Below are 24,281 nucleotides of genomic sequence, written 5' to 3' on the forward strand. Positions count from 1 at the left end.
GCCCCACACCCTGTCACCCTCCCAGGACTGCAAAGGGACGACCCTTGTGTTGGGCTCTCATGGCCACAGCTCACAAAGTGTGCTAAATTAAACAATTACTGAAGGAAGCAGGTGGCTTTCACATTTTCTCCTCCCCATGGGGAATTCCGAAGGTTCTCAGTTAATTGGAGACGGTTCAGGCACTGGCAGCAGGAAGGAATCAGTTTGCATCTGAAAATCATTCACAGCTGCCCTTTGCAACTGGGATTTGCTGATTAAAACATGAGCCGGGCTGATGGGATAAATCGGTTCTGCAAATCAATTTATTTGTGGCACAGGATCTGGCGAGCCCCTCCTGCAGTGCCTTTCCACGTGCAGGGTCCCAGCTGTGGCTGGCTGAGGGCACAGGATCATCCAGGATCATCCCTCCTGTGGCACACCAGGCCTTTTTTAGCCACATAACAAGCCAGGCCTCCCACCAGCACAGAAACTGCATTATCAGTGACAATAAACCACATCTGGCTTAAATATCTGCAGTATTTTCTTTCAGTGAGACACCTCCAGTGGGTGTCTCTGGAAAGAGGCTCTTCACAAGGGCCTGGCGTGACAGGACGAGGGGGATGGCTTCCCACAGGCAGAAGGCAGGCTTGGATGGGATATAGAAATGCCTTTTTTCTTCTTCTAAGGATGCTTTTATTGTCTCAACACAAGCAGGATGTTATTCAGACACAGCTGCTGCAGTGGGGCGAAAGGAGGAAAGGGCTTGTAGATCAAACGATGTTTGGGATGGGATCGTGGAATGGTTTGGGTGGGAAGGGACCTTAAAGCCCATCCAGTGCCACCCCCGCCATGGGCAGGAGCTGGAGGGGCTTTAAGGTCCCTTCCCACCCAAAGCAGCCCAGGATTCTGAGAGAGCCCCTTGGCTTCAGGTCAGAAGTGAGACCTTTGTGCCTCCTCGGTCACCTCCAGCCATTTCCACGCTGGAGGCAGGAAGGAAGAGGAGCTCGTTGGTGGGGAAGCAGCAGCTGCTGGTGAGGAGTTGTTTGTGTCTCAGGGGATGCTCCCAGCAGCTCTCCTGGCACAGCACCTGTGCTCACGGCTCCCAGACCTCAGCGGGGCCTCTGTCCAGCCCGGGTGACCTCAGCTGGAGGGGTTGAGTTCCCAAGGAGCCGCAGGGGTCACCGGTCCTTCACCACGGACTGGGCAGGGACACGGTGCCAGCCCGGGCAGGCGAGGAGGCAGCGAGCCAGGGGGACCAGGAGCAGCTCAGCTGCCGCTGTCCTTTCCCGAGAATGAAAAGAAATGAGTTTATTTCCTCTTGTCCTTAAAGCCTCCTGCGCTGCACAGAAAGGCTTTGCGGGCACAGCACAGAGGGGCAGCAACGCCAGGACAGCAAGGGGAGGATTGAAAAATGTGACTGGTTTATCTTTTTGCTTGGATTTTAGTTGGCAGCTGATCCCTGCCAGCTGCTCCGGGAGGGAGCAGCCCTCACCCACCTCGGGGTGCTGCACCCCGGCCACCGCTCCAGCAGCTCCTCCCGGGGCTGCCCGGTGCAGAGGGACATTCCCGGTGGGATAAGGCACAGAAAAGGGCAGGGGGGAGGGAAAGGAGCTGCCCCGCTCCGCAGCTGGTCCCAAGCACGGCGTGTTTGCTCGCCCGGAGCAGCCGGTTTGGAAATTCAGTAAATCCCTTGCACGTGTGCGGTGGGAGGGCAGGGCTGCCGCAGCCCCCGGCCCCTGCCCCGCGCCGAGGGAAGGCTCAGCCGGGTCCAGACATTTAGAAATGGAATAAAAATAGCTCTGCCATCCGCGGTGAGTAATAGTTACACCCCGAGTAAAGTGTGTGCAAACTCGAGCCCCCCCCGGCCCTCTTCCTCCTCCAGCCTGGAGCTCCGGGATGGAAACGGGATTTCGGACCGGGAAAGGGCAGCTGGAATGCAGAGGCTGCTGGAAATCTCCCGGTGTGTCGGGCTCTGGCAAAGGGGCGGCAGGATGGGCAGGATGGGGGGCAGAGGTGGGGAGGGGTCTCTGCTGTGCTGGGCTTTGGGCCGCAGCCTGGGCTCGGGCTGCTCCTCCTGCTCAAGGGCGAGCCGGTGGGAGGGAAGGTGCCCGCCAGCAGCTGCCCTGGCCGAATCCCCCCGGCTCCGAGGTTTGGGGGGTTTGCTGAGCTCTCTGCTCCTCCACGTCCCTCCCGGGCTGCTCTGAGCCCCTGCGGAGGTGTAAGCCCAGGAGGGCAGCATCCTGCCGGGGTACCTGCAGGGAGCCCGGCCCCTTCGGCTCCGAGATCCTCCCGGCTCGGAGATTCACCCCCGGCTCGGAGATCCCCCCGGCTCGGAGATCCCCCAGCTCGGAGATCCCCCAGCTCGGAGATCCCCCCGGCTCGGAGATCCCCCAGCTCGGAGATCCCCCAGCTCGGAGATCCCCCGGCTCCGAGATCCCCCGGCTCCGAGATCCCCCGGCTCGGAGATCCCCCAGCTCGGAGATCCCCCAGCTCCGAGATCCCCCAGCTCGGAGATCCCCCAGCTCGGAGATTCACTCCAGCTCCGAGATTCACTCCAGCTCGGAGATCCCCCAGCTCCGAGATCCCCCGGCTCGGAGATTCACCCCAGCTCCGAGATCCCCCAGCTCGGAGATCCCCCCGGCTCGGAGATCCCCCCGGCTCGGAGATCCCCCCGGCTCGGAGATCCCCCAGCTCCGAGATCCCGCAGCTCGGAGATCCCGCAGCTCGGAGATCCCCCAGCTCGGAGATCCTCCAGCTCGGAGATTCACCCCAGCTCGGAGATCCCCCAGCTCGGAGATCCCCCAGCTCGGAGATCCCCCAGCTCGGAGATTCACCCCAGCTCCGAGATCCCCCCGGCTCCGAGATTCACTCCAGCTCGGAGATCCCCCCGGGCATGGGGCAGCCGGGGGCTGCTCCCGGCTCAGCGCTGCCGTGGGTCGCTGCTGCCCTCTGCAGTTGTCCCTCCCCGCTGTAAATGCAAAGGATCCGTAATCCGAGGGAACGATTTTAGCACTTTCTGCCCCAGGTGAGGCCCGCGTGTTTCTTCCCGGGCTTGGAGGAGCATCCCGAGTTCCTCCGGGAACATCCCGAGTTCCCCCAGCACCCCAGATCCTGCCCGATGGGATCCCCCTGGAGCTGTCCCCGTCCCCCGTGTCCTCCCCGGTGTCTCCTGCTCCCTGGCTGTTCCTCTGTCACCTCAGTGTCCCCAAAGGCCTCTGCCCACCCTGGTCCTGGGGCAGCGGCGGCGGGGATGGACAAAGATCCCAAGCCCAGTAAAAATGGAAATGCTGGGAAGTGCAGCAGCTCCTGGGAGTCACCCCCAGTGCCCCAGCAATGAGCCACTGCCCGAGGAACTGGGAACATTCCTACTGCCAGATTTTGGGATCTGACTCCTTTTCCCGAGCTGTTGCTCTGGAGAACTTTCACCCTCTGTGCCCCCAGCACAAAGCCCTCAGAGCTAAGGAGCCCAGGGCCCTGCAGGAACCAGGAGAGTCACCTTAGTGCCACCATTCCCTGTCCTCCAAGCTTTGGTCAGAGCTGGGAACGCAGCTGGGGTGGTGGCAGCGAGCTGTGAGGGGCCAGCAGGCTCACAGAGCCCCAGGAGCCAGGGACAGGAGCAGCTATCTTGTGCCCCAGGATCCACAGAACCTCCTGCTGGCAGAGATAGCTGCATTCTGAAAAGAAAATATCAACCCTCCTGCTGGAGGGCAAAACCCAAGCAAATTCCAGGAAAGGAGCCAGCAGATAATGGCAGCTGAGGCTGCCTGGGCCCAGCCTGCAGGGTGAGCTGCCTGGAGCCCTTCCCAGCAGTGGGGTGGGACGCAGGACGTGTCCCCTGTGCTGGCACATGTGTCCATGGGGCTACAAAGGAGTTTGAAATTTAACTGAAGCTGAGTAACTGGAGTTGAGAAGTGTTTTCTCACAGCTGCACGAACCTGTGGAAAAAAAGGGGATTGTTCCTCTCCCCCTTTATTTTTTTCAGCTGATTTGGCACTTGAGGGGAGGGGCCTTGCAGTGCCATGGAGCAGTTCACTGGTGTGCCAAGGGAACATTCCCTGTTTGTGATGCTGAGCCCACTCCATGCTTCCATGCCCTCAGGGAAGCTCTAAGGGGTTTATTAAAACGGCCATAAATCCCTGAAATCCCCACAGATATTTGCACTGTGCCCCAAGGATCTCTCACCCTGGAAGCAGCCATTAACCAGGGAGCCTGCAGGGAGGAGCAGCTCCCCAAACCTGCAGCAGATCCTGGACAGATCCTCCTGCTGCCCTGCGAGGAGCAGAGGAACTGCCCGAGCCCCAGGGAAAGGGACTAAGCCCCAGGGAAAGGGAAATCCACGTCCCCAGTGGGAAAGGTGGGGCAGCTGGAATGTTCTGGATGCTCCAGGTAGGTCAATGAGGGAGCAGTGACAAGCAGCAGGACAGTGGCAGCCAGCAGTAGGAGGGGCTGGGGGATGCTGTCACCTCCCACACTGCAGGAAAGTTGGAAGGAAAAGCAGGATCAAGTTCTGGTCCACAGGGAAATTTCACCCTCAGGGTGGTTACAAAGCAAAGCCTCCAGAATCAGAAATGTGTGACATTAACAGGGAAAGGAGCTCGAGGATTTAGCAGGAATTGTGTTCCAGTAAAAATCTCCTTGTTCTAGTCCAGTCCCTCAGCTCCAAATTATTTTTCTGAATTAATTTCAGCTTTAATGTTTATCAACACCGAAGAAGCTGAATGAAATCAATTCTATAATATAACTCTAAACTTGATCCTTAAGAAAAAAAAACAGATCAAATTCAGGACGCAGGAAGCAGCATTTCAGTACAAGAATCTGTCTTATTTTTACAGTGCAGTGATTGAAACAATGTAGAAATTCAACTTGCAAAACTGAATTTGTATCACAACGTCTCTCAGAAGGCAAAGCAAATGTTGCTTTGAATCACAAAATATTCCTCTGGACACCAAAAATTACAAACCTCCAGCACTATACACCAGGCTTTCTTTAGAGACTGATTCCCCATAATTTAAATCTATCTTATAAACAATTTCTCTTTAAAAAAACCACACAGAAGATAAAAACAAGTCAAGTATTAACGCCAAGGCCTTGGTTGTTCTTATTATTTCCTCAGCTTGCAGCAGGGCTGGGGTCTAGTCGGGCTCAGTCACGCACTGCTCCACGATCTCCCGCAGGTTCGGGTTCTCCATGGCTGCTGCCACCCTCTCCTTGTCGTTGATCTGCTTGTTGACTGCAAAAGAGCCCGGGACAGAGAGCCAGGACAGGGCTCAGGAGCTGCCAGGGACACCAGGGGCTCAGCAGGAAAGGACACTCGAGGGGGGACTGGGAAAGGGGGAATGAGGCAGATGCAAGCGCAGTCACGACAAATAAGAATTCCTGTCACTTTTCTAGCTCAGGGAAAGGATTTAGGGTGTTCCAGTGGCGTGTCCCAAAATCAAGAGTGCAATTCAGGGTAAATGAGCAGCCTAGGTTCTCCAGGTCCAGTTTGCAGCTCTTTAACCACAATATCCCATTTTTGGCAGGCACTGAACGCTCAAGCCCAGGGCACTGCTGGGACTCCACAGCTGCTGCTGAGGCAGGGCCTGGCTCTGGCTGGGCAGAACATCCAGGTCCTGCCAGCTTTGCTGCAAAACCTGCCTGAGAAACGTCCAGTTTTGGAGTGGGGAGCTCAGGACAGTGGGACCAACAGCTGAGGCAGCTCCTCGTGTCCATTACTCAACTTTTGTTACCAACGCCAGCCAGAGCCGGGGGGGTTTTGTTACAAAACCAAACCAGGAGGTGGGCACAGAGTCACCCCAGCCCTGGGAACACCTGGATGCCACTGGGTCTTCAGGCTCGGGCAGGGGATTCATCTCTGGGAGGCAGGGCAGCAGAGGGCAGAGCACAGGGGCTGAAGCAGCAGCATGCACAGGCTCTACTCACTGTCCTCCTCCGTGGAATGTGTGCCCTCAGAAATGTAGATTTCCAGCTGCAGGAGAGATCAGCAGCGTTAGGGGCTCCACAGCAGTGCAAAACCTTCCCCCCTGCAGGAAAACCCTGTCCCCCACACACACAGGGTGCTGCCACAGGAGGGGAATGCTGCCCAGAGCTCCCTTGGCAGTGCCCAGCTGGGAGCGAGGAGGTGGCAGCTACAGAACCCAAAAATCAGCTCCAGGGATCCTCAGGTAATTAACGTGTTTCTTAACAAGTCTCCAAAGGTCTGTGTTTAATTTAGGGAGGCTGCCATTCATTCATGGAATTTAAAACAGGCTTCAAACGAGGCACTTTACCTTGTGTCTAAAAGGCAAACATCTCTGAAGTTTGATTCTTAAACAAAGGCCTGTTAAAAGAGAACACAAAAGAGATTTTCTGTAAAAGTCAAGGTCTGAGGAGCATTTTCACAGAATCCATGTTTAACAGTAACTGACAATGTCCTTTTGTACTCTGAGCAGCACAAGCCACAGAGCGAAAAGGGACAAGCAGAAAATTGTCTTTTTCTTTTAAATTTAAGAGCTGGCAAGTTGTCAATTAATAACATTAATGGAGTAACTTGGAGAATGCAAAGAAGGAATTCTGTACACTTCCCAGCAGAGTTTTGAGAGGTTCTCTTTGAAGAGATTCCCTAACATGACACAAACACATGGGTGTCCCCCTTTCTCTGGATTTGGGGTTTTTTTGTGCTCGGTTTGGTCTGGTTTTTGGTTTGGTTGCATTGGTGGTTGGGTTCTCAAGCTGCAATTCCTGGTCAAACCAACACAGCCAGGCAAGGCTGAATGTGCACTGGGACTGATGGCATCCAGCCAGGCTGAAATGAGCCCTGTGCCCTTTGTTTGTGACCTGGTGAGAGAGATCTCACTGATCAGAGTGGCAATGAGCATCCAGCCAGGCTGAAATGAGCCCTGTGCCCTTTGTTTGTGACCTGGTGAGAGAGATCTCACTGATCAGAGTGGCAATGAGCATCCAGCCAGGCTGAAATGAGCCCTGTGCCCTTTGTTTGTGACCTGGTGAGAGAGATCTCACTGATCAGAGTGGCAATGAGCATCCAGCCAGGCTGAAATGAGCCCTATGCCCTTTGTTTGTGACCTGGTGAGAGAGATCTCACTGATCAGAGTGGCAATGAGCATCCAGCCAGGCTGAAATGAGCCCTATGCCCTTTGTTTGTGACCTGGTGAGAGAGATCTCACTGATCAGAGTGGCAATGAGCATCCAGCCAGGCTGAAATGAGCCCTGTGCCCTTTGTTTGTGACCTGGTCAAGGGGATCTCACCGATCAGAGTGGCCAAGGAGCAATGAGGTACTGTGGGTGTAAACCTGATGATGACCAGATATTCATCCTCCCCTATCTCCTGCACTTCCACGCAGTTCTCTGTCACCACTTCCAGTTCTTCCAAAGTGTTGGGCTTCTCCGGGTCGCGGATCGTGCGGATTATGTCTGAGACAAGCGAGCACAATGAGGATTTCACAGAGGGATTTGCAGCAGCACCCCGTTCCCCACACCGCTGATGTTGCTGCTCTCTGGAAGCCACACCGAGCCAGCCCAAGGAGCCAAGCACGGCCGTGTCTCCCTGCCCGGCCCCTCGGGACCCCCTCCCCGCCCCGAGCCCCTCAGGACCCGGCGTGTTCCCCCCTCAGCCCGCCAAGGGCAAACCGGGACCGCGGCCGGGGCTCGCCCCGCGGCCCCCGCGCGCCGCGGCAGTCACCGTAGACCTCGATGGCCCTGTCGTGCTCCATGGCGCGGCTCGGGGGCGCATGGCGGGCGCTAGCGGCGGGGCTCCGCCACAGCCGGCCCAGCGCCTGCCGCAGCAGCGCCAGCGCCATGGCCGCGCGCCGCCATCGGCCCGCCGCCGCCCGGAGGGGCGGGGCCGCCGCCAGCCAATGGGCGGCGGGGCGGGGCCGCGCCCGGCCAATGGGAGCGCAGAGACGGGGTCACGCCCACATGGGGCGGGGACTAGGCGGGGTGGGGACGCGACGGGGAAGGACACGGAGAGACCCGGAGAGATCCCCGGGACACGGAGAGATCCCGGGACACGGAGAGATCCCCGGGACACGGGGGGACACGGAGAGACCCGGAGAGATCCCGGGACACGGAGAGACCCCGGGACACGGGGGGACACGGAGAGATCCCGGGACACGGAGAGACCCCGGGACACGGGGGGACACGGAGAGATCCCGGGACACGGAGAGACCCCGGGACAGGACACGGGGGGACACGGAGAGACCCCCGGGACACGGAGAGATCCCCGGGACACGGAGAGATCCCCGGGACACGGGGGGACACGGAGAGACCCGGAGAGATCCCGGGACACGGAGAGACCCCGGGACACGGAGAGATCCCGGGACACGGAGAGATCCCCGGGACACGGGGGGACACGGAGAGACCCGGAGAGATCCCGGGACACGGGCGGACACGGAGAGATCCCGGGACACGGAGAGATCCCGGGACACGGAGAGATCCCCGGGACACGGGGGGACACGGAGAGACCCCCGGGACACGGAGAGACCCCGGGACAGGACACGGGGGGACACGGAGAGACCCCCGGGACACGGAGAGATCCCGGGACACGGAGAGATCCCCGGGACACGGGGGGACACGGAGAGACCCCCGGGACACGGAGAGACCCCGGGACAGGACACGGGGGGACACGGAGAGACCCCCGGGACACGGAGAGATCCCGGGACACGGAGAGATCCCCGGGACACGGGGGGACACGGAGAGACCCCCGGGACACGGAGAGACCCCGGGACAGGACACGGGGGGACACGGAGAGACCCCCGGGACACGGAGAGATCCCGGGACACGGGCGGACACGGAGAGATCCCCGGGACACGGGGGGACACGGAGAGATCCCCGGGACACGGAGAGACCCCGGGACAGGACACGGGGGGACACGGAGAGACCCCCGGGACACGGGGCGACACGGAGGGATACGGAGAGATCCCGGGACACGGAGGGACTTGGGGGGACACCGGGACATGGATGGACACCGGGACATGGAGGAACACAGGGACACGGAGAGGGGACACGTAGGGACCCCCGGGACATGGAGGGACATGGAGGGACACGGGGACATGGAGGGACCCCAGGGATAGCCCTCGGACACAGAGAAGACCCCGAGACAGCCGGGGGACACGGAGGTACCCCGGTACAGCCTCGGGTCCAGGGTGGGGACACAGAGAAGACCCCGGGACAGCCGGGGGACACGGAGGTGCCCCGGGACAGTCCCCGCCCCAGAGCGGGGACGCAGAAACGCCACGGGGATCCACCCGCAGCAGGGATCAGAGAAAAGACGCAGAGCATCCCACTTCAGGAAAGCCCCGCCGGAGCGGCGTGCGGCGGGGACTACAGCTCCCGGCGCGCCTTGCGGCGCCGCGGTGCGCGCTGGGAGTTGTAGTCGCGGCCCGGCGGCGCCCGGCTGACCGGAACGGGGCCGGCCCGGCGCGGTGGCGGCGGCGCGGGGCGGGCGGCGCTGAGCGCGGCCCGGAGGCTGCGGGGCCCGGAGGATGGCGGCGGCCCGGGCCGAGCTGCGGGTGCTGCTGGCGCCCGGCTCGGGGCAGGCGCGGGAGGCGTTGCGGGCGCGGCTGAGCAGGGCCCGGCACGCCCTGGGCACCGTGCTGCGCGGCGGCGGGATCCGCCTGGAGGCGCTGGGGCCCGGCGGGCCCGGGCGGGCCGCGGGCAGCGTCCTGCCGGGAGCCTGGGCCGAGTGAGTGCGGCACGGGCCGGGCCCCGCGGCGGGAGCGTGCCGGAGCCGGGCGGGGCTGGGGAGGTCTGTCTGTCCGGCTGCGTCACATCTGTCTGTCTGTCCGGCCGGGGCCGGTCTGTCCGGCTGGATCCTGCCTGTCTGTCCAGCTGTGCCTTGTCTGTCTGTCCAGCTGGGTCCTCCTGTCTGTCCAGCTGGGTCCTCCTGTCTGTCCAGCTGTGCCCTGTCTGTCTGTCTGTCTGTGCCCGTCTGTCTGTCCGACTGGGTTCTCTCTGTGTGTCCGGCTGTGCCCTGTCTGTCTGTCTGTCTGTGCCCTGTCTGTCTGTCCGACTGGGTTCTCTCTGTCTGTCTGTCTGTGCCTTGTCTGTCTGTCTGGGTTCTATCTGTCTGTCCAGTTGTGCCCTGTCTGTCTGTCCGGCTGTGCTCTGTCTGTCTGTCTGTCTGGGTCCTGTCTGTCTGTCCCGCACTGCCCTGTCTGTCTGGTTCCTGTCTGTCTGTCCAGCTGTGCCCTGTCTGTCTGTCCGGCTGTGCCCTGTCTGTCTGGTTCCTGTCTATCTGTCCAGCTGTGCCCTGTCTGTCTGTCCGGCTGTGCCCTGTCTGTCTGTCTGTCCGGCTGGGGGTGCTCACGGCAGCAGATGCCAGAGCAAACAAGGAAGGTTTGTCTCTTGGCATGTTGGCTTCACACCGCAGAGCCCTGAGCCGTGCCCGGGGCCAGCCCGGGGTGGCACTGGCCGGTCACACGGTGGCTTTGGCACATGGTGGCTTTGGCACATGGTGGCTTTGGCACGTGGTGGCTCTGCCCTCTGCTCTGGCAGCTCCCGTGCCGAGCCCAAACCTCGCCAGGTGTGAGTGAGCAGCTGCAGGGTCTGGCAGCGCTGCTCAGACTCACCCCAGGTGCTTCTGCTTCGGAGGGACCTCGGACCCCCCAGTGCCACCCAGCCGTGGCAGGGACGCTGCCATGTCCCAGCTGCTCCAGCCCCAGTGCCCAGCCTGGCCCGGGGCATTCCGGGCTGGGCAGTGTTTCGGAGCTGTGCCAGGGCTCTGCTCTCTGCTTTGCCTTCCCCGTGCTCAGCTGGTGCTCTCTGTCCCCTCCCCGGCAGGTGTGACACACCTGGAGAGGTTCTGGGCCCAAAAAGCAGGGAGGAGGCTGGAAATGGAGAACGCTCTGCTCTCCTTGCTGGCAGGGCTGGTGCTGTCCTGGAGCAGGGCATCCCTGCTGTCCTGGGTGCCCAAAGGGAAAACACAGAGGATGGAAGCCTTTGTCCTGGAGAGGAGGAGGAAGAGGAGGAGGAGCTGCGGTTCCTCAGGCTCTGTCCTGCCCGGGGTGAAGCAGCTCAGTGCTGGGAGGGCCAGGGCAGGGGTTTCTGCTGGAGGGAAGGTGTTGTCCCCCATCAGTGCACACCCAGAGTGCTCAGCGTGGGAGATGGGGAGAGGGAATAAATAACCTCCCTGAACGTTTCATCTTCAGCTTCGTGTGGGACAGCTCCGAAGAGGATGGTTTGCAATCCCACAAGATAAAACTCCTGGCTCTTGCTCAAAGCCATGACCTGTTTGTCTACGAATTCAGTGTAGAAGATGGAAAACACAACCCGAATCCCCTGCACAGTTGCAAGGCACAGACGCTGACAAAGCTCCTTGAAGCTAAAAGCATTAGTGAGTAAATCTGTGTGTGAAATACTGCAGGTCTGCTTCTGCTGCTCCGGGTGGGATGCAGCACTAGGGAATTACAGCTACCCCCACACTGCTCCAATGGATCAGCAGCATTCATGGGCTTCAAAAATAATGGGGACATTTCTGTGGTCAAAGGGGACATTGTTAGAATTAAACTCTTGTAGGGTCATGTTTGAGTGATACAAAGTTAAAAATTAATTCTAATAAGATATATGCAACCCTTCTGTCTCAAATTTTGACTTTAATATTGGGACTGATGGGAAGAAAAGGGAGACAGGGCTTATCAATAACCTTGCGAAGACTAATTAAACATTTAACCTTGTATTTTATGATTAGCAAACAGGGTGTGCAGTTAAAATGACCCTTTGGTGTTTTACATGTTTGTAAAATATTTTCTTTTCCTAAAATATTTTATTTCTGAAGTTTATAGCTTTTCTTCTCAGTGCTGACTGAAATCCTATTTTGTGCTGATTTTTTAAAATGTTCTTCATAGTTTTGTCCACTGAAAAAGCCACATAAAAAGTTTGGGAAATTGTTCTAGAGTCAATGCCCGTGGTACAGAAAGTGAGATTGAAAACCAGCCACCCCAACTCACAATCCCAGCTTCTGTTAGGATGGTAACTGGGGCAATGAATTTGAGCTGTCATTTTCTTGGGATTCCTTTACAAATCAAAAGCCCCAGCTGGCTGTAATCCAAAATTTAAGTATCTTTACATTTATAGGTCTGCCTTCAATTTTCTCTGTGAAGATTCTGTCATTTGGAAACAACAAGTGCAAACTTCTGCTCAACCAGTTTATCCTCGTGCACCTGACCTTTCCTGGGGAGGACTCGCCCCCAGAGACGTGTGGCTGCTTCCCCCTGGCTGTGCCTGCAGGAGCTGTGGGGAGAATAACAGACTCCCAGTTCTGCAGGGGGATCCTGTTCCTGCTGGACCCTGCTGGCTGGATTTGTATCCTTGCAGGAGAGTTTGGGACAGATCATCTGGAAGAGCAAAGTTGCTTTTCTCTGCTCTCAGGGCTGAGCAGAAATTTCTTTACAGACATTTCAGTGGTGCCTGCAGGGAAGGTTGTGCAGCCAAATCCTGGTTATTGTAGGGAAGTTGTGTGTGCAGGGTTTCCCAGCACCCCGCTGCAGGTCTGCATTTATGGCTTTCCTTGAGGGGTTTGATTCATGGCTCTGTGTGTAACAGGCTGGCTCCTGCTGCCAGCTCATGGCTTAATTAAAACAGAAATGATCTGCAGGCACACAGGGAGCTTGGGAGGCAGCTTTGTGTTGGGATGAGCAGGGGCTCAGGCCTGGCAGCTCCACCAGCTGCTGCCTTTAACCTGTTGCTGCTGATCTCCTCTGGCACATGAAAGCACAATAAATGTGCTTTAATGTGCTTTTTAAAGGCTGCCTTTCCCTCCTCCTGGAGCCAAATTTCAGCACCTTCCCCTGGTGTGTAACTGTCGCTATTGGACACAAAATGAGTACACACAAGCTTGGTAAGTTCAAAAGAGAAAAAGAGCCAATTTCATTTCTGACCTCACAACATATAGAATTCCAAAAGTGACAGTGGATTGGAGGATGGAATTGCCACCTCTCCAACCACACTGGCCAAACCAACAGCCCATCAATTCTCTCCTCCCACACAGAAGAATGCAAAACAATCATTATTTACATCAACAGTGTGTGAGAACTCCAGTAGAAATATGTAAACATCAGAAGGCATAGCAAACTTTTAAAAGAACTTTAAAACTTTCAAAAGAACTATAAAAGAAAACACTTTTAAAAATCAGGGCAACGTGTAACTGCTGTGCTGCTCACTCCAGGCCTGGGCTTTTCCTTGATGCTCTTTGCAGACATATTTGACTGCTCTGACGGTGCCACCCTGGGGAAGGTCGGCGTGGCCCTGGGTGCTGGGCAGGGGCAGGGCCCAGCCCCCGTGTCCCCCCTGGCTGCCCTGGCAGTGTCCCCTGACCTCAGCACGGCCGTGGTGACCGACAGCTGCCAGCGTGCCCTGGCTGTGCAGCTCAACACCTACTTCAGGTACAGCTCCCAGGGGACGCTTTGGGCTGCCCAGGCTTGGGCCAGCACTCCCAGGGTGCTGGCAGCTTTTCACTCTGACTTCTGTGCTAGAGCAGAAATTCCCTCTTTGTGTAAAGATTGCATTCTTGCTCTGCTTTATTCTCTGCCACTTTCACAAAGGAAACTGTTATCTGCAACACCTCTTCATTTAAATCTGTCTATTAACAAGCAGATAGACCTTGCCTTGCCCTTCAGTTTTTGCCAGGGAGATGAGGTGCTCTCCGTGCCAGGGTAGCACCTTTTAGAAGTACTGTGGGGTATGGAATTATCAAACAGTACTGGTACAGCTGTGCTGATTTAGCTTGATAAATTAGGGCCAGGTGGTAATTAAGAGGTGGTGTCCACCTCAAAGGAAGGAGCATCAGGTTTTGATGGCTCACCTGCTACCCTGAGAGAAAACTGCACCCAGAGCTCCTGGAGGACTTAAACATGAAGAAAACATCTTAAATCATCTGAGCAAGGTGGAATTTCATATTTATTTCTTTACAGACAGTTCCCTGAACATTTGCTCTGTAAGAGAGATCCTGAAAATCTTCCAGTGAAGCCTGCAGAGGGGCTGGACGAGGATGACCTGGCCAGTTCTGAGCACAGCATGGAGCTGCTGTCGCTGCCCTTCCGCACAGACAGGTACAGGAGGGAGGGAGCTGCTGACACAGGCTGGCCTTTGCCTCCTCTGGATCACTGACAATAAACTGCTGATTTGTTCTTTCAGTTGTAGCTGTGACAGGTAAAATCAGCCATTCTGCTGTAAATGTTTTGAATTTGGAGTGGACCAGGACAGCTTTAGGTATGGCATTGGGCAGCTTCCAAAGAGGAATTGCTGCTTAGGGGTTGCCTCTGAGTCTCAGAGTATTGATACTAATAAAGCATGTTAGTTATAACTTGATGTATAGATGAGAAAGGTTCAGTTCTGGAGTTAGTTCCAGTCTACGTTTTTTTAATTGATAACTTTGTTATCAATCAAAAATAATAGAGCATTTGTATATAACTATCTATAACTATAATTTATATATAATTATCTAAACCTCTGTGTTCTACTATTTTTTACTTGGCACTTTCTGTGAGGAAAAGAAAACTTTTCATTAAAAATGCTGGACATGGACGTTGTCAGCTGATCCAGCTGTGGTCACTCAGCTTGGCTGCAGGGAGTATTTAGATGCAAATAAAGAGGCCATGGTAAGGTTGAAATGCAGTGTGCTGGGTGGATTTTATCAGCTCTAAGTGCATTTTATTGAACTGAGAAAGCTTTAGCTGCCTTGTTCTCGGAGTAATGCCAGCTGTTACAGGTGACTGTCCCCTCGGCAGGTCCTGGAAGGCACACCTCTCCTCTCTGTGGGACAGGGTGAGGAGAAGAAGAACACAAGGCTCTCCAGATTTGGTGACCGACTTGAATTTGCCCTGGTATCAGTTTTTTACCCATCTGGAAGATCACGATCCTGAAGTTTGTGAGGATCCAGAGAGGATGGTGGCCTTTGTCCCCCGGGCTGTCACCCGGGCAGCTTCCCCAGCGCTCCAAAGGCAGGCTGCAGCCCCGGGGGCAGCAGCACAGCAGTGGGCACAGATCCCCGTGGGAGCAGGCCAGGAAATGGTGAAACTGGAGTGCAAGCTGGTGACTGGAGCCAAGGCCGTGTTTGTGCTGCAGGCACAGGACACGGGGCTGTCTCTGGCGCTCTGGGATTTTGAGTCCCAGGACGTGACGTGTTCCCACTTTGGCAGGAGCAGTGTCTATGTGGAGTGCAGTGCAGAGGTGCCACTGTGTCTGCTGCTGACAGGTGAGGGCTCACAGGCTGTCCTGAGACAGCTGCTGCAGGGGTTTTTGGTGTTTTACCTGGCTGCTGTTGGGTAACTACCTTTGCCTGGCTCTTCTGGAAGCAGCGGTGGGTAGAAACACTGCTGCCCAAAAAGTGGCTGCTCTGGCTTTAGTGGTGGCTTGGTTGTGTCCTTCAGAGCGTGGTCTGTCCCTGGTGCTGTTTGGGGTGACTCGGGAGGAGTTCCTGAGCAGGCTGCTGACGTTTGGCAGCGCCGGGGTGGTGGATTCCGTGTGTCACCTCAATGGCTGGGAGAGGTGCTCCATCCCCATCCACGCCCTCGAGGTGAGGAAGGCTGCCTCGTGTCTTGCAAATAGCAAACTCTCTATTTCAAGTATTGAATGCAGTTTAGCAATGCCAGTGTGGGTTTAGGCACAATTAAAAGTGCCTCAGGCCTAGGGGCAAAAAGAGGTGGTTTAGTTCTTAAATAAACAGTAAAACCCCAAGCAGATGAGTAACCCAAAGGAAGAAATACAGCAGCAAAGTGAATGCACATTAACAAAATAAAAGAGAGCAAAGCAGTGCTCAAAATTCCATCTTAATTGGGCCCAAAAGCAATTTCATCAGTTTCTGTAGCAATTTTTGCCCTTGCAAAATGTTAAATGTGAAAAGAAATGTTTGGAACTAGATTTCTGTGTTTATTGTGCTGTTCTTATAAAATTGCTGTGGGGTTGTTGAGAGTCCTGATTCTCAGGGTTTGCTGCATGTTGCTGCAATGACATTTAGTGAGTGAAGATCCAGGGCAGGGCTGGAGCAGAGCCTGGCAGAGGGGCCTGGCAGGCTCTGTGCAGGTCCCCTTGTCACTCCAGCTGCACACAGAGTTTCCACCCCCCCTGCTTTTCTGTGTGTGTGCTCTGTCACTGGGAATGGAGGAAGAATCCAGCAGGAAGGGCGCAGTGTATGGGTGTAAATCCAGGTTTGATTGTTCCATTTCACATTTACCTAGGCAGGTTTGATGAATCGCCAGCTGGACACGGTGGACTTGTTTTTGAAAAGCAAAGAAAGTGTTCTCAGTCTGTCTGCAGCCTGCCCTGGGCCTGAGCAGCCTGGGGGTGCTGCCTCCCAGTCCTACCTGAGAAGTAAGTGAGGAACCTGCAGCTGCTCAGAGGCTTTTGCAGCCCTCTCTCCCCGTGGCTGAGTGCAGGATGCAGAGGTGTGAACTGTTTCTGGGACCTTTGCAGATTTGGAGGAGCTCAGGCCAGCTCTAAACTTGCTCTGCTCAGCAATCCGGGACAATGATCTGGAGCCTCACAGCAAACACTTCTCTGAGCAGCTCCTGAACCTCACCCTGACTTTCCTCACCAAGCAGCTGGAGGAAATCTTTGTGCACACAGAGGGTAAGATCACCCCTGCTGGGTCATATTGAGTAATCTCTGATCATTTAAGTAAGAACTGCTAATTCTTTTAATTAGGAGCTTAAATTTGCCTGGGATTAACATAAAAATACTAGAATTAAGTGAGTGAAAGATGTTCATCCCTGTGTTTTAGATTGGACTTACCTGACTAATAATTGGTGTGATTAATACAACATTTCAGTTCTCCTTTACTGTCCCTGGGCAGGAAAACCCCTCAGTGAGGGCAGGGAGCTCTGTGGGGCTGTGGCTGTGTCCTGACAGGGTGCTGGGAGTGCTCGGCTGTCACTGCCTGCACAGGGGACAGAGCTGATGTGCTCTTCCCTCTGAGGGGTGTCTGTTTATTCATCAGCACATTTATTAATTCAGCACTACTAAACATTAAAATCCTGTCTGTTCATGCCCATTTAACCGATCTCTTGGATGCTTTTGGCAGAACCTGATGAGTTCCTGCAGAAGGCTGCAGATATTTTAACTGATTACGTCATTAAACTGAGGAAATTCCTGAGGAAATACCCTCACCCAGTGATGGCCCCAGAGCACACGGGAGCTGAGCTGGATGAAGACCTGCCTGAGATAGAAGAGAGCAAAGAGTGGGAAAAACTGACACCAGAGGTGACAGTGAATGACCAGTTTTTATTACTGTGCTGAAGTTTATATAAGGAGATCACTTATGTGGAAATAGCTTAAAGTACTGGGGAAGAAAATCAACCTAGGGATGATCCAGGGCAGTTTGTTCCCTGTTTCTCCCTTCAGGAAGTCATTGCTGATGCCATCCTCAGCAACAAAATCCCAGAGGCCCAGATGTTCTTCCGGAGGCAGCAGCATCCTGCCGAGAGCCTGCAGGAGCTGATCCAGACGGGTCTGAGCCTGGTCTACGCCCGCCTGCTGAAGGGCAGCCCCAGGGAGGCCTCGGAGCTGCTGAGGAACATGGTGAGAGCTGCTGGGGGTGTCCCACTGCTCCGGGACCCTGCAGGGCACGGCGGGCTCACGGGGGCTCCTGGGCTGGGTTGGTTCCACGGGAGCAGCTGGGATTCAGTGGGGGTGACGGGCTGGTCTGGGGGAGCCTGCTGTGGCTGTGTGAGGAGCTGAGCTGAGCTGTGCTGGGCAGCGGGCAGGGTTTGGGGACACCGGGGACATCCCCGCAGGAGCTGTGCAGGGTCTGTGTGTCGGGGCTGTGTGCTCTGGTGTGAGAACCCCGGGTTTGGTTTGGGGTCTCGTGTGGTGGTAAAGTCTCTCCTCCAGCCTGTGCGTCCAAAGAAAAACTGCTCAGGCTCTTGCTGTTGAGTCTCAAGGCAGTTTATTGCCAGTTATCTAAAAGATTTTCTTCTCGGGCTGCGGCTTGGTCAGCAGCCTGGGCAGAGGCACACACACACCCTGACACCCTCTCTATTTGCTGTCTTCTTCTTCTCTCCCCACCCAGGGCTGCTGCTATCTTTTATATGATATATTACGTGTTACATGTTTATAGTTTTCCCCCAATACCTATTGCCTATATTACCAAGTGCTTTTCTACTCTAAACCAATCTGTGAGTGACAGCATCACCAAGAACATGGAGGCAAGGAAGAAGAAGGAGGGAGGACAGGTTCAGCCCATTTTCCTCCATCTTAGAACTTCTGACCCCCATGTACAAAATAACAACCCCCCTGTACAGGTGCTAAAACCCCCCTGTACAATACTAAAAAAATCTCCCCTCTGCTTTGTAGCTGCTTTTACTATCCTATCTAACTCTTTGTGACTACTTGTTCCACCTTCAAAGTTGGTAACTCATTCCAAGGCTCAAACTCAAAATCACAGCTGTTTGCAGCTGCCTGCCAGACTCTAAAATGCTTCTGAGCAAGGCCTGGAACCTCTAAAAATGTCTGAGGGACATTTTGAGTTCCCACACTCTGGCAGGAAGGCAGCAGTGTTCAGGCTGTGTGCAGTTTTTCAGTCTGCTCTGTGGGCACACTTCACAGCCAGCGTCTCTCTGTGCCAGGGCCTGGACGTGAAGCAGGAGCTGCACAAGATCTGCCTCCACACGCAGGACAGGCACGTCAGGGAGCTCCTGGTGAGTGCAGCAGAGGCTGCCCGGGTGCAGGGCTGAGCCCTGTGTGTGCCGAGGGAAACTGGGGGAAGTGGGTCTACAGAGAACTTCCAGAGTCTGATAGAAGGCTCACGGAGTGTGTATCTGTATGTAAACTTTGAGATAAGAGATGCTGACTTAGAAATGTTGTGGAACAGGACAGACATTGAGAGAGAAATGGAACTAGAAATAACTTTCAAAGGATGGCCTTACAAATAAGACTGGATACTTTAGAGAAACAGAACTATGAAAGATGTATTGCAGTAGGACCTACAAGGGGTAATTTTAGATGATTGGCTTTAAGGCATTTACAGCATGGTGTGGCTAAGGCTGATGGACCAAGAAACAGGTAAAATGTCTTGTAATTAGGAAATAGTTGGCTTCTGATTGTGATGGTGTGAATTATAACACCTGTATTGTCTCACCCTTCACATGAGACTGAAAATGGAATAAAAGTTTTTAAATACCTCTCAGTTGCCCCATCTCTGGGTCAGAAGAAAGCTTAGTTCAGCAAGAAACCTCTGACTGGACTGGCTCTGAGAGCAGAGCAGCCAGGACTGGTGGCTGCACCCTCCATTACTGCAGCATCCCTGTCCCTTTGCATCTGCAGCTGAAGGACAGAGCTGTTGCAGTGGCATTTATGGCTCTGATCTGGTGCTCTCTCACACTCTGGAGTCCTCTTGTCATTTAAGTGCATTGCCCTCTGCTTCCAGAATTGTTTACTGCTGGTTATTGCAGGATCATTTACAACTGAAATATATTAAAGATAGATAAAAACTGGGGGCCGTTGGAGGTAATGTTTTAACAGGTGGAGGTAACGCTTTAATTTGAATTAAAGGTGAAAGTCTTACAAGAAGAAAATTATTTTTCTGAAGAAGAGAAGAAAATTATTGACTTTGTGCATCAAGTTGAAAGCTTGTACTCAGAATCCTTCCAGGAAAATGAAGACACTCTGTCTCTTTCCAGGTAATATGGGTTATTTATTTTAATTAACAATTAATAGCATTAATAGGGTTTAAAATGTGCTGGATTCTATATTCAGTGAGATTTACTGTACTAACAAATACAGTCTTTAATTTCATTAACTTCACACTGGTCTTCATTTGCAGAAATCAGTGTGGGCACTGGGTAATTTTTTCATTACTGTACCAGTTACTGTCATGTTCTCTCATGACAAACTTGTATGAGTCATGACAAACTTATTGTGAGGGTGACACAGCTCTTCTGCTTCAAACAAAGCACTTTTAATAATAATATTAGAATTACTACTCAATTATTCGTGTTCAGATGTTCGCTCTGGTTTTGATCTCTGCTGCCTGCAATGCAGCAAACTAAATAACCTGGAAAACAATTTTACAGTTAAATAACGGTAAGGCCGCTATGATACTCATGATTTGTTGTGTCAGCTTTGGAAAAACGAGGCAGCTCTTCACTTCTGAAGCCTGGGGCTGAGGTCAGTGCCTGTGGCACTGGCACTGGCAGCTGTGCTGAGCCTGGCTCGGGTGCTGTGGGCTGTGATAAGTCCCCCTGAGCCCCCCGAGCTTCCCCAAGCCTCCTGAGTCCTACCTGAGCCTCCCCATGAGTGAGTCCCCCCAGAGTCCCCTCCTGATCCCCCCCAAGCCCCTCCTGATCCCCCCCAAGCCCCTCCTGATCCCCCCCAAGCCCCTCCTGATCCCCTCCTGAGCCCCCTCCTCGATCCCCCCCAAGCCCCCTGATCCCCCCCGAGCCCCCTGATCCCCCCGATCCCCCCTGATCCCCCCGAGCCCCCTGAGCCCCCCGAGCCCTGCCCGTTGCAGGTGCAGCCGCTGGAGGAGGCAGCAGGATCTCTCGGGGCCCCGGGCGGTGCTGGGCTCGCAGCTGGGCTGGGGCAGCCCCGCCGCCCCCCGGCTCACCCTGACCCTCAGCTGGGCTCTGTGCTGGGACCAGCTGCTGCAGGAGCTGCTTCTGCTGCCCCGGAGAGCACGACAAGGCAAGTACTGTGCCCCCGGGGGCTCAGCTGGCCACTGGGCTCTGTGGGAGTGGCGTGGGCACAGCCACGGGGTCACCGTGTTTGTCACTCCAGCTGGGTGACCGTGGGCTCCACCCTGTTCCATCCTGGGGCTGGGCTCTTCCCGTGGAGAGGGGTTTGGAAGTGGCTGGAAGGGACTTGGCTCATGTGAATGCCACCCTCTGCCACATCCTGTCCCATCCCCTGTCCCATCCCCTGCCCTGGGGAGCTGCTGCCAGCTCTGCCAACGCGAGGCTCCAAAAGCTGGAGTGATCCCCTTGATCTCACCATCCTATTGGCAAGTGTTCATTAAATACAGGTACCTGGAGGGACAGGAGCCAGGGAATGGCTCCCACTGCCAGGGGGCAGGGCTGGATGGGATATTGGGAATTAGGAATTGTTCCCAGGGAGGGTGGGCAGGCCCTGGCACAGGTGCCTGGAGCAGCTGGGGCTGTCCCTGATCCCTGGCAGTGCCCAAATCCATGCTGGATGGACTTGGAGCAGCCTGGGACAGTGGGAGGTGTCCCTGCCCAAGGAACTGGATGCTCTTTAAGCTCCCAGCCCAAACCAATCCACAATTCCCTGTAAGAAAATACCAGTATTTCCCTCAGCAGTGTTTGTGTGTGCAGGCTTCATCCGTTTGCCTTTTTGAAACGCAGAACTCAAGAGCTGCAGTCCTGAGGTGCTCTGGATGCACCTGACAGCCCAGCACGACTGGCTGAGTGTTTGCTCCTGGATTGAGGAGTCAGAGCCCAGCCAGGCTCCGCGTGGCCCGGCTGCCTGGCCCCCCCTGAGCCCTGACATCGTGGACAGGAGCACTCTGTGCAGCCCCTACATGAGACAGGACATCCTCAACAAGCTGGCCAGGTAGGGCCCCCAAGGCTTCACGCTCTCCTTCCTGTGTGAAACCAAAATCAGACATAAAATCCTCGGTGCATATTGATTTCTATGCTGCTCTTTTTGGAAACAGCATGAATCCGTTGGTAAATGTGATTTTGGTCTCCTACTTCTGGTTATCCAAAAACAGTAAGAGTCACGAGTGCAGGAGCACTCCTCCCTCAGCCCTTGGCTGTTTCCCAGGGGCTGTATTCCTGCTGTGCCCACCTTAGTGCCAGGGAGGAAATGCTGAGCATTTCAGTGCTCTCAGCTCGCTCTGGGCAGTGGCCTGCAGTAACCACAGTGTTGTTGGGGCACGGGCAGATGGATTTGGGCACGCTGTGTTTGCCTCAGTAGAGAATTAATCCCTGAGGGGGAAAGGTCTGCTCTAATTCTGAGCTGGAAACCCATCAGAACTTGTCAGAGAGAGCTGTGTGGTCAGTGTCTGTGCTTTTTTTTCGGACAGAAAGGGAATTTTTGTCCGTTCTGAGCTGGAAGATTTTGAGCTGCTGCTCCAGAGGTTGTCGTGCCTGGGGGGAGTCCTGCAGAATCCTCACCCTGTTCCAAAATACAGCACTGCCAGTGGCCTGGACTTCCATGCTCAGTTTGTCCTGCACTGCCTGCAGCACAGCCTGCAGTACCTGCTGTACACTTACCTGGACTATTACAGGTAGGAATGCTTCCCATCCCTCAAACCCCACGAGGGGTCCCAGATTTAAAGAAGGAAACACAATTTGAACACTTGGTGGGGACAGTTTTCCTCAGCCCTGGCAGTGTCATTTATCAGAAACTCTGGGATAGTGTGAGATTTTAAGCTGTATTTTGAAGCTTTATTCAGACTGTCTTAATTTATGTGCGAGTCATGAAAGGAAACAATTACAGCTGTAATTAGTATAATGCTGTAAGCAATACAATCCTAAATGAGCCAAGACAAGTTGCTCTTCAGAAACTCAATTTACAGAATTCAGAAACTCTCTTGAGCGCAAGTGTGAGTTGACTCCTGATGTGTTCACAGATAAGGAAATTGCTGGTTTCCACCTAATCTAGGGTTAGTTGGGGTTTGAAGGTGGTACCAGTATTAGCTATTGGAGCTATATGAATACTTCCCACTTAACGGATGCTTGGCAATTAAAATTTCTGGGCTCTAGCTCCAGTCTAACACTGGAATCACCAGAGATGTAGAAGTGGACCAGAAAAAGTCAGTACATGATTTTCTGTCCAACCACTTGTATTTGGCTTCAACACCCATGAGATGCTCCAATCTTTAATGCTGTGTTACATCAGTGGTTACCAATGCTGCATTTTCACTCTGCTACTCATTTATTGCAGTTTGACCCCTTCAAACTGCCCTGTCCTGGATAACAAGGAGCTGCAGGAAGCACATCCCTGGTTTGAGTTCCTGGTGCAGTGCCGGGGGGTTGCCAGCAATCCCCGAGGTAGGAATCACTGCAGAGGGGGCTGGTGCTCCTGCCCTAGCCCAGGGCTGGGCACAGCTGGGTTAAACATCTGCTCTGCTGCAAAAAACCCCTGTCCATCACTTCCTCATCTCTGAAATCTGGATTGTAATTCCTGCTTGAACTGTGCTTAAAGATCTGGAGGCTGCACAGAAGTGAGAATCACTCTGTGTGTAATCATCCTCACCTCCAGTTCAGTTATATTCCCAACAGGTTGAGAAGGAGAATTCATAAGAAAACACACATCCCATTAAAATTAAACCTTCCTCTAGTCCCTGTGGTGCATTTTGATTTCTCTGCCCTTGGATTGTGTGTTTGCTTTACTGAAAACCAGTAGAATTTGTGCCCCCAACTCACTGCACTTTTAAACATTTCATCTTCTGCAGTCACATATCAACAAAAGACAAAACTGATCCCAAGTGAAGCTTTTTTTAGAAAGCATGGTCAGTGTAGGATAAAGAATTGACCCACTCCAGTGCTAAACTAAGTGTGGGACTCAAGCCCAGTCCATCTGTGTGGGCAAAGCTTGGTAAACCTTAGCTCATCCTCTCTGTGTTTATAGACAAAGTGAGGGAAACCAGTATGGACAACAAAAAGTAGAAAATTCAGCATTTTTCACAGTCAGAGGACATCTGTAATGCGTGATTGATGGTTTAATGCTGCTTTTACATGGAAATAAATGTCACTTTTTTCCCTTTGAAGATCCCAAGATGATTTTCCAGGCGAGTCTGGCCAATGCTCAGATGCTGATTCCCAGCAGCCAGGGGGGTGTGAACAGCATCCTGCTGGAGGGCAGGACCCTGCTGGCCCTGGCCACCACGGTCTATGGGCCTGGGGGCATCGACCAGGTACTGCCTGATGCCCCCTGGTCCCCCCTGATCCCCTGTCCTGCTGCTCCCCTGTGCTGCACTCATGGCTGTGACAGAAAAATGGGGGGATGAGCAGAGTGTCTCTATCCATAGCACAGTCACCTGCAACACCAGGTGCTGGGGAAGATGGCTCTGATACCACTTTAAAAGCATTTTACAGGAAAAAAGATGATACTTTCTGTGTTCTGCATCTCAAATTGCCATGGGGTAGATCGGCACACCCCAAAATTGTTTTGTTGGTATTGAGTGCAGTTTCCTCCTCATTAATTTTGCTTGCTTGCAATGTAGGTCCTTCAGAACGAAGATGCAGAAAAACCTCTGAAGAAAGTTGATCCACAGCTGTTAAAAATGGCCTTGGGCCCTTACCCCAAGCTCAAGGCTGCTCTCTTTCCCTCCTGCACTGCTCATGGAATTCTGCCCCCTGACATCTCTCTCTACCACCTTCTGCAGGTACAGAGTGCTTTTGGCAGGGCAC

The 24,281-nt window shown here is 54.2% G+C and overlaps 3 protein-coding genes across 3 annotated transcripts in view; 2 read left to right on the top strand and 1 right to left on the bottom strand.

Moving 5' to 3' along the window:
• Positions 1 to 2,970, top strand: part of ADAMTS7 (ADAM metallopeptidase with thrombospondin type 1 motif 7) — a 38,278-nt gene extending 35,308 nt beyond the window's left edge. The window contains exon 26 of the mRNA XM_077785817.1: positions 2,238 to 2,970. Coding sequence (XP_077641943.1) covers positions 2,238 to 2,970 — 733 coding nt within the window. The remainder of the gene's footprint in view (positions 1 to 2,237) is intronic.
• Positions 2,971 to 4,779: 1,809 nt separating this feature from the next.
• CIAO2A (cytosolic iron-sulfur assembly component 2A) lies at positions 4,780 to 7,792 on the bottom strand. The gene is made up of 5 exons (XM_021543438.2): positions 7,658 to 7,792; positions 7,225 to 7,389; positions 6,249 to 6,298; positions 5,902 to 5,947; positions 4,780 to 5,209 (listed from the first exon to the last, which is right to left on the bottom strand). Exons 1-5 carry the CDS (start codon positions 7,773 to 7,775, stop codon positions 5,112 to 5,114), a joined length of 477 nt encoding a protein of 158 aa, XP_021399113.1. The 5' UTR covers positions 7,776 to 7,792; the 3' UTR covers positions 4,780 to 5,111.
• A 1,666-nt stretch (positions 7,793 to 9,458) lies between these two features.
• The window catches only part of SPG11 (SPG11 vesicle trafficking associated, spatacsin), a 32,049-nt gene continuing 17,226 nt past the window's right edge, over positions 9,459 to 24,281 (top strand). Inside the window, exons 1-19 of the mRNA XM_077785972.1 lie at positions 9,459 to 9,658; positions 11,124 to 11,308; positions 12,049 to 12,276; positions 13,169 to 13,355; positions 13,884 to 14,021; positions 14,700 to 15,166; positions 15,342 to 15,487; positions 16,149 to 16,281; positions 16,384 to 16,539; positions 16,991 to 17,169; positions 17,311 to 17,487; positions 18,534 to 18,605; positions 19,459 to 19,586; positions 20,417 to 20,589; positions 21,267 to 21,474; positions 21,950 to 22,153; positions 22,813 to 22,919; positions 23,640 to 23,785; positions 24,095 to 24,256. Coding sequence (XP_077642098.1) covers positions 9,459 to 9,658; positions 11,124 to 11,308; positions 12,049 to 12,276; positions 13,169 to 13,355; positions 13,884 to 14,021; positions 14,700 to 15,166; positions 15,342 to 15,487; positions 16,149 to 16,281; positions 16,384 to 16,539; positions 16,991 to 17,169; positions 17,311 to 17,487; positions 18,534 to 18,605; positions 19,459 to 19,586; positions 20,417 to 20,589; positions 21,267 to 21,474; positions 21,950 to 22,153; positions 22,813 to 22,919; positions 23,640 to 23,785; positions 24,095 to 24,256 — 3,396 coding nt within the window. The remainder of the gene's footprint in view (positions 9,659 to 11,123; positions 11,309 to 12,048; positions 12,277 to 13,168; positions 13,356 to 13,883; positions 14,022 to 14,699; positions 15,167 to 15,341; positions 15,488 to 16,148; positions 16,282 to 16,383; positions 16,540 to 16,990; positions 17,170 to 17,310; positions 17,488 to 18,533; positions 18,606 to 19,458; positions 19,587 to 20,416; positions 20,590 to 21,266; positions 21,475 to 21,949; positions 22,154 to 22,812; positions 22,920 to 23,639; positions 23,786 to 24,094; positions 24,257 to 24,281) is intronic.

This window comes from Lonchura striata, chromosome 11 (assembly GCF_046129695.1).
Source record: "Lonchura striata isolate bLonStr1 chromosome 11, bLonStr1.mat, whole genome shotgun sequence".
Classification (NCBI taxonomy): Eukaryota; Metazoa; Chordata; class Aves; order Passeriformes; family Estrildidae; genus Lonchura; species Lonchura striata.